Below are 11799 nucleotides of genomic sequence, written 5' to 3'. Positions count from 1 at the left end.
TCCTTCAGATGCACTTTCCATATCCTCCACTCCAGGACTCAAAGACGCCATTCCACCAGCTGCTCTCAATCTCACCTGCCCACTTCAAACAGGCTTACAATTATGAACCAAACGCATGTATCTGTATTGATGTGAGTCAGAGCTGGAGTGTAATGAAGTACATTCACTCATACTGTTCCTAAGTACAATTTTGAAATACTTCTGCTTTACTTGAGTATTCCCATTGTATGCTACTTTATATCTACTCGGCTACATTTTGAAAGCCAATATTGTATGTGTTACTCCACTACATTTATTTGACAGGCAGCTTTAGTTAGTTACGTTTTAGATCTAGATCATTATCTAATACAAATCAACCAATAAACCAACATATTGATATATTAATATATATATTAAGATATTACGATATCCAGAAGCAGTATACAAAGTCATTTGGGGTCTGCTACTGTAATATATTGTGAAACTTATCTAGAACATTTTATATTGAGTATTCTTGTGGTTCATGTCCTTTATACTGTAGATATGTACATAGACTTGCTGCTGTTTTTGTTGTTATTTTAGTTCATTTAATTTATTATGTTTATACTTTCTTCCAGCTTTAAAGATTTAAAGATTTAAATGTCTGTCCACTTAGCTGCTGCAATAAAAATGATTTCACAAATGGGATCAATAAAGTACCTATCCATCCATCTATCTATCTATCTATCAATCAATATATCTATTTAAATGAGCTCTACACTTACGATTTGTTATAAACGCATAAATGCATCAATAATCACAATTTATAATTAAATATGATTCTGAAATGGGTCTTCAGGCATAATGGGTACTTTTACTTTTGGCACTGTTACTTCTTGTAACAGAGTAGATTTTACATTATATGTATTGCTACTTATACTTAAGTAAAAATCGAAGTACTTTACCACCACTGTGTTAGAATAAGTATTGTGTAAAACCTAAAAAATCCTAACACATTTTTAACATGATATATATGACATTCATCAATCGCAGACTTACCAGCCATTTTATTAGGTACACTTTTTCAAAAATATTTTCAAGATCTGCTTCAGGTTTCCACGTGTTGAGTGTTCAGAGATGGTCTTCTGCACCTTGGCTGTAACCACTGATTATTTTAGTTACTGTTGCCTCTTATCATCTTGAACCAGTCCATTCTCAACAAGGCATTTTCTCCCAGAGAACTGCCGCTCACTGGATATTTCCCTTTCTCGGACCATTCTCTGTAAACCCTAGAGATGGTTGTGCGTGAAAACCCCAGCAGTCAGTTCATCAGCAGTTTCTGAAATACTCAGACCAGCCTGTGTGGCACCAACAACCATACCACGTTTAAAGTCTCTTAAATCTCCTTTCTTCCCCGTTCTGATGCTCTGTCTGAACTTCACCAGGCCGTCTGGACCGTGTCTACATGCCTAAATGCATTGAGTTGCCGCCATGTGATTGGCTGATTAGATATCTGCGTTAAGGAGCAGTTGAACAGGTGTACCTAATAAAGGGGCCATTCAGTGTATATTTGTATGGTACATTTTTTACATAAACGGATGCAAAATAACAGGACGTTTTTTATGTAACTTAAAAGAACATAATACCATTTAAAGAACATAATACAATTCAAACATACAGACAATAAAAGAGTAAGACTTAAATAAATAAAACTGTCAACATGTAAACATGTATGCCACTTCTTTTTTTAGGTTATTAAGTTAACGCTCATTCTTCTATGAACAATAATGTTGACTACATGTTTTTTTTTCAATAAGAAATATTGAAAAGAATACTTTGACAATGTATATTGAGTAATTAAACATGTTGCTACCAAAACTATAGTGTCTGTTTTTGGCAGGCCTTAAAAACCCTTTAATATATGATAACAGTAATGGTTTCTGATCATTTTTGGCAAGTGTGTGTGTGATGGTGGGGGGCACCACCACACACACACTTGCCAAAAATGAAAGAATAACAAAGGTTTAGTATAAAGCAAATGTTAATATACAGCCAATGTGTGCTGTCATTATTCAATATTGACTTTTGATTGTAATGCTGAATCACTCAGAAACAGATTTGATTGACCAAAGACAGCATGAACACCTTGGAAAGATATCAACAGTTGTTTTTTATTTTTCAGCCTTTAGAGTCAACATCATATTTTGAGGACATTATGACCTTTAGATGGAGTGAACAATCAGTTGGCGCACCTGAATGAAAAAACAAAACAACTTTAAGGCTAAAGGCATACATTCAACAACATCACTTGAAATACATTAAAAGTTAGGGAAAAGAAGGTGGATGAACACGAGATTATAGCAGGCTTAACAAAGCTAAACACAAAACTGGCAATGAATAAACCATAAGTAAGTATATGACAGTGTTAGATTGTTCCAAAAATGAAAATGATCTATTTCACAGACTCAAATTAAGTACCATAGCATCTTCAGAATATATAGTGCCATACTTCAGAAGGACCGAATCACTCTTGAATATGAATTAAGACTCATTAAACAGTGTCGACACTGTCTGTAAAATAAAAAGTCAAAATGGCAAAAGACAATTTCAAAAAGAACATCTCTTGTAGATTAGGAAATCAAATGATCAAAGGCTAATGATTGTCATATATTTCAGACATACATTGTGGTATAATTATCACTGGTAATGAAGGTAGATGAGTAGTAACACATATATTCACCCCTCAATGGTCACAGATACAAGAGCAACCTAACCTGAAGCACATACAAATATAAAATACAAACATTAATGATAACACAGCAATTATCCATGTCACATTTTAAAAGACAGAAGAACATAACAAATGCATCAAAATGATGTGAGCTGCACTGTGTCCACAGGACTGTCTCAAGTATAACTCTGTGACTAAATGTCCTTCAGCATTGAAAAGGCATTTCCTCTTTTTTTAAATATCTTCAACCTAAAAAAAACAAATATTAAAATGATCCTATACTGAGGAAGATGTTTAACTACCTGCATCTTTACGGTGACCACAGGTATCCTGTTTGATAGTTCACAGATTATCATACAATCATTTACTCTGAATGTTACGCAAAGGAAATGATTCAAGATTCAAACAGACCAGTTGTTGCTGATCTCATGTTTTGCCATTGTTACCATGTGCCACAATCTCTAACTAATTTAACTGTCAAAATATAATAACATTTAGATTTATCTAAGACAGGGACAAAATAAAATAAGACTTAGATAAGATTCCAGGGTAGCAGTTTAAACAAAGAATTTCAAAGCTACATTAACCTCCTCCTTCTGAGGCTTAGGTACTAAATGTGTTCCTCCACCTTTAACCCAGAACTCAAGCTAAATAGACACAGTACCTACAATGTGCTACTCTTAGGTCTAATGCCTAAAACAATTTTAAATATAAGTACTGGCTAACAATGAGCCGAGTCATTGAATAAAAGTATAATATAGAATATTTATAAATTGATTGTACAATGCAAATTTGAAAACCCTGAACCAAAACATCTAAACATCTAAAGTCTACTCATAAATTAGCACTCTTATCTGAAAGGGGGGGCGGGGGGTCCCTTCTTATTATTAATAGCTTAACAGTGTAAGACTAAATACATTTGAACAAAGAAATAAATTATTGTAGTTGCCTGGTTTACATCTAAGATTATTTCCCTTGTAAAAAAACTACCAAAACATATCTTCAAAAAAATAGAATCTGTAGATGCCATCTTTCACTAAAAGGATAATCTCACAGACGTCCTCCCTTTATATTACAGTGTTATTCATGTTGCATGACCACAGACTGTACAAGTAAAAGCAAGGTGGGGTGGGTGTGGTTATCCATTCTGTAACAGTCCATCGATACAGTGCAGTGACTGCAAATATTCTCATAGTCACCGAGCTTGAAGTGTGTCAGTCACTGGAGTTCAAGTTCTGTGTGTCCCAGGTTCCTCAGAGACACAGCTGCTCTGGAGGGTCTATCAGACTCGGGCCTATCTCTTGTAGTGGCTGGGTGCGTCTGCAAACATGTACATTCAGTCTATAAGCTTCAGCCAGGAGGAGGCCCACTTCCTCGTTACCCCAATGGATTGTGGGAAGGTTCTGCAGTAGCATAAGAAGGCCCTGAGGAACAACAGAAATCACACTTATAGACACTGGTTTGGAAGGCAGGGGTTAATACAAAATACATATAGCATTTCAAATACAGTTCGGGGGTTACTATAAAATAGTAACTGCTCAGTGGTCCTCAGGTATGGAATGAGACAAAACTATTAAAATGTCTTTATCTATGTTTGTCTTGAAAAAGCACTTACAGTAAAGCAAATATGTCAGAGATGTAATACATGTATGCTGAATGGCTGTGGACTTCTACACAAATGTACTTTCCTCTGAAATCCATATATATTTACCATAATTTTCCTCTAATGTGTCTGTGTTTATTATCTTACCTCTTTTTTAACAAATGTTTAGACTGATAAAATAAATACTTCAGCCCATTAAGTGGTCAGGGTTATGAGTAGCTCTAAGGGTTTTTGGTCTAGGGCGGGGTATGTATGTGGGTTGAAATGTATCTGTATAATACACTCCTGAACAAATCTAGAGACCGGGGGAAAAATTACAAGAACCAGCATTTCGCACTGGTGGATCGTAACCAGGTCAAATGCAAAAAGAAGAAACAGGAGCAAGAGACCAATAATAGAGAGTAGGCCATTATTATTATTGAACAGGCTGATCATCAGCTGATTAAAAGTTTAAGACCATATCCTTGAAATGTCAAAATCTGCGTAAAAATCATGACCTTCCTGATGGCAAAGGCAGAAGGCTCTGTCTTTGAACGTGGCAGGTTGTTGAGCTGCACAAGCAAGCTGCCGAGGCTGGATGCAGTAAGACGGTCATTTTTACATTTCTTAAAAGATCCTGAGAGTTTTGGGACGCAAAAGTCAAGTGGTAGACTCTCTGCGAGAGAAGGGCTTAAAGAACAAAAACGTCTAAGAAAGTTGAACTCTCTGACGAGAAAACATTTAACCCGGATGGTCTTGATGGCTTCCAACGTTCCTGTCATGACAAGGAGCTCCCACTGGAGATGTTTTCTACGGCACAGTGGAGGACGCTCCATCATGATCTGGGGTGCTTCTTCCTTCAAGGCACAATGGAGCTTCAGGTTGTGCTTTATATGGCTCTGTGGAGATGTTGCAGCAGGCATCCCTCTTGACTGAGGGCCCTCGTCTGTGCGGTGATGACTGGGTCTTTCAACAGGACAACGCCTGCCTGACGAAGGACTTCTTCCAGGAGAATAACGTCGCTCATTTGGACCATCCAGCCTGTTCCCCTGGTCTAAATCCCATTCAGAATGTTTGGGGATGGATGGCAGGGGAAGTTTACAAAAATGGACGTCAGTTCCAGACCGTGGATGCCCTTTGTGAAGCCATCCTCACCACATGGAGCACGTTCCCACAGCCTCCTGGAAACACTCAAGCATGCCTAAACACATCTTGATGTTATCAACAAACAAAGGGGGGGCTACTCACTACTGAGTTTATTTTTGACACTTCTGTTTGTTGGTTTTTTAGGCTATGGTCTTTGATGGGGAGATCTTTAGAATTGGTCTGGCAACCTCTGTGACACCCTCGTGGCACAGCACATGTCTTGTGAATTCTCCGGCCGAAGCTCCAAATAAACCATCAGTGTTTGCCATCAAAGTTCCAGCTCTCCCCGTGTCTCTCTGAGTCCTGTCTCCATTGCTTCAGAAGTTTTTTTAACTTTTGATCAGTTGATGAACAGCCTGTTTAAATGCAGTTTTCAATAGATTGCCTAGTCTCTATTTTTGGTCTCTTGCTCCTGTTTCTTAATAAACCTGTCTATACAGTACTGTAAGTCTTGCTACCATCTGCTGCTTCATCAATCAATATGTATTGATTACTTTCTGACCTAAGTGTGGAGGACTAAACTGATCTGTACCTGAAAGTCCACCATGGAGAGGATTTCTTTGCGCCACTCGATGAGGAAGGCAGAACAGACGTACAGGTGGAAGTGTGTGAACCCCTCTGTTTCAGCCTGTGGAAAAAAGAGAAAGACATGAACAGGGAGAACCAAGTCTGTCCAGCACTAGGAGATTACTTCTAGAAAGATTACTTTCTACTGTGAGGGTTTGCTCGTAGTATACACTCTACCCTGGTAGGTGTCCCAGAGACGAATAGTGCAACGAAGCGGCAGCTCCCTCATCAGCAGATTGTTCATCCACCGGAAAGCAAACTGCAGATACTCCACCTCGTACCTCTTGAAATGATTGTGAATGTCCTCTGGAGACAGACACACACAAACACATATGGGTTTCTGGTTTAATAGGTCTTATCTGGGATCAGCTGGTGTAGTCTTATATCACCTTTACATGTATGAGCTCATAGTAAATGCCCCAAAGAGGAATGAGCAACAGAGCGAAGACCATGGTGACCTAAAGCCTAATGTGACACTCTCTGACTCACCATCTATCCTGCTGACCAGCTCCTCTAAAGCTTTCACTTGTTTCTGGATTCCAGGCTGAGCAAAGTTGTAGTTGTCCTGAAAAGAAAGCCCCTTCAGTCAAATGGATCATTTACAGTTTTGAACTAAATGTTTATGAGGTGTATGTGCGTGAACAGACCTGTATTCCATCCAGCAGCTTGCTCATGCACCAGAAGCTGTCAGCTTCGATGTTTCTCTGGTGTCCAGAGGCAGCGGCAGCCACCTCAGAGTTCTCCACGTCTTCTGTTGGAACAACAAACAGCACGAGTGAGAGGGAAAAGGGCCTGCCTCACACAGATGACTATTGGGCTAGGAGACGTGATATACCTGCCAACTTTGTAAACAATGTGAAAAAATTAAGGCACAAACAATCCATTTATAAAAATAACAGTCTACACACAAATTTGGACAGGACACGGGTCTAGTATAGTAGACTAGACTTCTAACAAATGAATATATGACAACAGTACAATGATATCAGGTAGTGGAGAGTATGCTGTAGTGCAAATAACAGCCCATAGCAGCAAACAACTACATTGTACACAGATATAAAACAGAGAGACTGTTTTGAAACAGCGAAAGCAGAAACAATGGGCTGACTCAAGTCATTTCTGTCCAGTGTGAATATAACGGGGCTCTATGCCAGCGACTTACTGACAACTCGGAGAGGAAGACGACAAAGAAGGGCGTGACCAGATCATTGATCCCCTGGACGTAGCGCTGGCCGGGTGGCGGATGGCCCCGATAAGAGAATACGCTCAAAACACCTGCAGACACAGACAGTACAGACTTTGACTCACTGTATTTATTTTCTTATTACAGACAGTAAACCTTTTTTTTGTGCACATAGGACAACAATATGTTTTTTAAGATTAGATTAGGAGATGCTAACTACATTTCCTTACCAGGTTTGCAAAAGAAGCAGTAAAGTGCCGAGTAATGTATGGTAATAATATACATTTTTAAAACTGTATAACAGTTATATATGGGTATACACACTATAAACAGTAGTAAATAAATATAATACACTATAGAGCTGGTATAAATATAGACACTATAAATGGAATAAATATGAATACACTAAAGAAGATAGAACCCTATATAGACAGTTTTATAAATAGAATATGTATGTGTGTGTGTGTGTGTGTGTGTGTGTGTGTGTGTGTGTGTGTGTGGTGTGTTGGGGGGGGGCAGGCAGCTGTCATCGTGGTGGATTCATGCAAGAACCTGAAATCACATGCACAGTCCTCAGGATACAGACGCCTCATCAACACAAATGACATGCTTATTACCACATATTTGCTGCTTTTGATTTGACTGATGCTGGCTTCCTATCACTGGCTGCTTGTTGATCATTAAAACTTAATACTACTTGTTACAAAAATCCGTTGAAAGACACTCGCCCCAGTCAAGTTTATCCTACTGCCTATGACCCTGAGATCCTCAGGTTCCACTTCCTTGTGCTTTCAAGGTTCAGATTCTGATGCTTAAGTTTGTTTTATTCTCTTGAAATGTTTTCGTTCCTATTGTAAAGCACTTGACCGTGAATTATGAATAAGTTTATTGTTATTTGTATTATGACTACGTTTACAGATGTGTGAATGTATGTGACACTAAACTATTTATTGTGATTTGATCCACATTACCTTTATAAGCAGTGTGTCTGTTACAGAAGTGCCTATTGTGGTTTCATGTTAATAGCATTGCAGAATTATAGTATTATTGCAGCTTATTTTATTTTTGATGATTAAAGGGTTAGGTCAGTAAATTAGTATTGCACCTCCAGATGTTGGGCCACTCCCAAGAAATATATTGAAATAAATACCTTTTTTATTTATTTAGAAAGCTACCTTCAACCGTGTCATGTCATTAATATGAATATTTACTGTAGTTGCCAATAAATTAAATCTATTAAATGCCTTTGTTCGATGTCAACTGACGATTCTCTGAATGTGTAAACAAAACTTCAATATGAATCAGAATATGTACATAATGTGATAATGTCATTACAACTAATTCATTGGAAGTTAATAATGTTGAGCATAATGAACTAGTGATGCCCCTGCTGTCGTTTTGCTGTGATTAAACCCGATCACAGGTTTATTGGTAAATGTGGAGACAAATCTTCAGTGTTATGCAAGACAAAAAGAAATCTGAACATTTGAGGAACAAGCTGTTCTGAGTGAAGTTCCTCTTTCTCAGCACAGATCCTCTGTAGTGCAGTAATCTGATGCAGGCTCCTCCTCTGTGGCTAACACATACTGCCACAGTTTCAGCACAATAGCATGGACGTCACTTATCTACAGAAGATTACATTACATTGCATTTAGCTGACGCTTTTATCCAAAGCGACTTACAATAAGTGAGATGACATCTAAGTGTAACAAAAGGCACAGCGTCTCCAATCTCATTTGTTTCTACATGACGTAATGCCATGTCGAGATTTCCTGAAATAAATCATTACCTCATCAAGGCCTAAACTGTTCTTAAAATGAAATGTATTCATAAAACCCATAAAGTAGTTTCATGAACATTGTGACATTAACCAATGTATTCTTATTCTGGATTTGTTCTTTGGTAAGAACAGAATCTAAGCATAATCAAGACATGTTTGTGCAAAATTACTTATATCATTTCAAAATTGTTCTATACAAGAAAAATTATTATATTCTATATGAAATAGAACTGGAATAGTTCTATTTAATATCATTATTTCACAAATCCTGTTCTTTTAAAATAAACAACCACTAACAATGCAACACTAAACGAGTAGTTAATAGCATAAATTGCATTTTTTTTAAATATATTTTATATAGTATCTGCTACTGACGGTCACTTCCTGCAGAATTGTTTCCTCTCCCTCTTTAGATGTTCCTTTGGGCCTACTTGACTTAAGTCTCTTAACTTTTCTCTCACTCTGTGAATGTGAACATGGCTTTGCAGTCTCATGCCTTTTATGGAGTTGGCACTTTATTCTGCTGACTAACCCACCAATCTAGCTTCATACATGCTCCTGCCAGATGATCCAAAACAATGGTTATGAAGTTCTCCAGAGGCACTCTGGATGAACCTCTGATGTGTCCAACAGTCAGATCTTACCTCTTGTACTGCCGGCTGCTGGAACAGGGGAATCAGAGGGTTGGTTCTGGGAATATCGATGTGGATCTGACAGGAAGAAACAGGATTGAGATGCTACTCAAGATAATAAAAGCAGACACTTGATGTTCGTGTACACCGTCTTCATCTAAATAGCAGTAGTAAGTGCAGTGTTACCTGTCTGTAAGTGTCTTTATAGTGCTCGTCTGTTCTGGAGTGGTAATACTGCTCTATGAAGCCAAAGTATTCCTCTCGCTTCCTCTTCATCACCAGCTCTCTGCGCTCTTTGTTGGCTGGCAGGTAGCCCTGTCAGAGAGAAGATAAAGAAGAAAAATGTTTTTTATTCAACTAATATATATTTAATGTATACAGACAAGTTACATAGAAACAAAGTAAGGTGAGGTGGGAAAGCAAAAAGCATAGCTTCTAAACCCTTTGTGAGTTATCCAATGAGATCATTTTCTGTGAAAAATAAATTGAGAAAGCAAGTGTCATGGTGTGAATTCATGTAGTAGCTGAAATAATATCAAAAAAAGACAAGAAATAGAAAATAAATGTCATACAAGTACATGAACAGATCATTATCCAATTCACTATAACACATATAATCATTTTTAAAGATGAAGCAAAAACCATGAAAGTCTTTTGTTATTAGAAATTCATATTTCGTTTGATTGCTGAGAAATAATACTTGAAAGATGTGGCTTCAGTCCATTTCATATTTTTTACAGACTATCGATAATCTGTGTGACTCAATGCTTGTTCTAAGTGTTGGTTTGCCAGTAAAAGGGACATTTTCAGCCATTTAAGATAAAAGAAGGACAGGATTTAAGGCTGTTTGTGATGATAAGGTTTCTGACACTATGTGAGTCCTTTCTAAAAAGGAATCGACTGGCATTGGCTACACAGAAATGTTTAATTTGTTTAAACATGGGCTCTCATACAGGATCTGTGTATCCAATGAGTTGCATCAAGCCAAGACAAAGCAGGGCATGTGATGAAGCAGAGCTGAATGTCATGAGACTTACAGAGAGGAGTCTCCATGTGATCGGCCGGACTTCTCGGGGAATGCCCGACCAGCTGTGCTTCCGGAGTTCCTCTGTAACAGCAGAGTGCGGTGTGAACACATTTAAACACACAGCTGGCTGTATATCACAGTGTAGTGTGAAACCAATTATTACATATGCTCTACCTAGGTCAGTGTTGGGACTGGCCAGCAGCTGCTTGAATTTGTCCAGCCGGCTCTTCTCCCGCACCGTCATGGGTGGGGCCCCCGACGCGTTCTGGTCCGACATGCGAGCCACCAGTGGGATGATGGGACGGACTGGGAGAGACTGCTGCTTCTGCAGGCTGGAGCGGACTGCCGGGGCCACACAACAATATTGAGAATATTATGCATATAACATGTAAATGTGACATAATTATAAATGTCACATCTCCTTACTAAGTTAGCCCTCTAATGTGTGTATTTAGTTACTGTGCTCCATATATCTGGAATAATCTGCAGGTCCGCTGCAACTCTCACTTCTTTTAAATCAAAGCTGAAGACTTTCTTTTGCCTCTGCCTTTTAATAAATAAAATAACTATTCATATCTCACAATGCACTTTGACTTTTATACCTGCCTTTTTTAGCTTGTTTTTATTTGAATTCTCTCGTCTATTCAATATATCAAATGTGTTGAATGTAATTATACTGTATAATGTCTTAATGTCTTCAAATGTTTTTTTGTGATGCACTATGAATTGAGTCCCTGAGGTACTTTGCCTGGGGCCACGGGTCCCAAATGTCAAAAGCTCAGTGGGTGACTTGAGAGCAGTCTGAAAATTCAGAAGTCAGGTGACTGCTGACACATTCAGGTGACATTTTACAGCAAGTCAGCTGGTACTACTGATGTAGAGCCCTGCCTGAATATCTGAGGCTACACACGGACACGTGGGGGATCATGAATGTCATCCAGAACTAATGTTGCATTTTTTCCATTTAGCGCTTTTAGCTCTAGCTTTAGTATGATAGTTTTCATCCTACATCAGGAGATATTTATGATGTTTTTTAAGCATAATTCTGTCTCAATAATTTAAAATAGTTTCGTACAGATGCATATAGTAAGTGTCACTGGAAACACATACGTTCACAAAGAGATGAGAACAATTGGACGAACACGCTTTAGGCCTGATAGAATCACAATACTTGCAGTATTAGCTCTGCCCGA

At 38.2% G+C, this 11799-nt stretch overlaps 1 protein-coding gene across 1 annotated transcript in view; it reads right to left on the bottom strand.

The window, feature by feature from the left end:
* Positions 1 to 2107: 2107 nt before the first annotated feature.
* Positions 2108 to 11799, bottom strand: part of LOC117492455 (TBC1 domain family member 22B-like) — a 16906-nt gene continuing 7214 nt past the window's right edge. The window contains 12 exon segments of the mRNA XM_034142724.1: positions 2108 to 4022; positions 4024 to 4113; positions 5950 to 6044; positions 6162 to 6290; positions 6474 to 6549; positions 6632 to 6735; positions 7143 to 7211; positions 7214 to 7259; positions 9592 to 9657; positions 9766 to 9894; positions 10617 to 10687; positions 10781 to 10948. Coding sequence (XP_033998615.1) covers positions 3984 to 4022; positions 4024 to 4113; positions 5950 to 6044; positions 6162 to 6290; positions 6474 to 6549; positions 6632 to 6735; positions 7143 to 7211; positions 7214 to 7259; positions 9592 to 9657; positions 9766 to 9894; positions 10617 to 10687; positions 10781 to 10948 — 1082 coding nt within the window. The 3' untranslated portion in view covers positions 2108 to 3983.

The sequence above is a fragment of the Trematomus bernacchii genome, unplaced genomic scaffold, assembly GCF_902827165.1.
Source record: "Trematomus bernacchii unplaced genomic scaffold, fTreBer1.1, whole genome shotgun sequence".
Lineage (NCBI taxonomy): Eukaryota > Metazoa > Chordata > Actinopteri > Perciformes > Nototheniidae > Trematomus > Trematomus bernacchii.
Note: the sequence above shows the minus strand (reverse complement) of the source record. Positions and strands in the feature narration are given on the sequence as shown.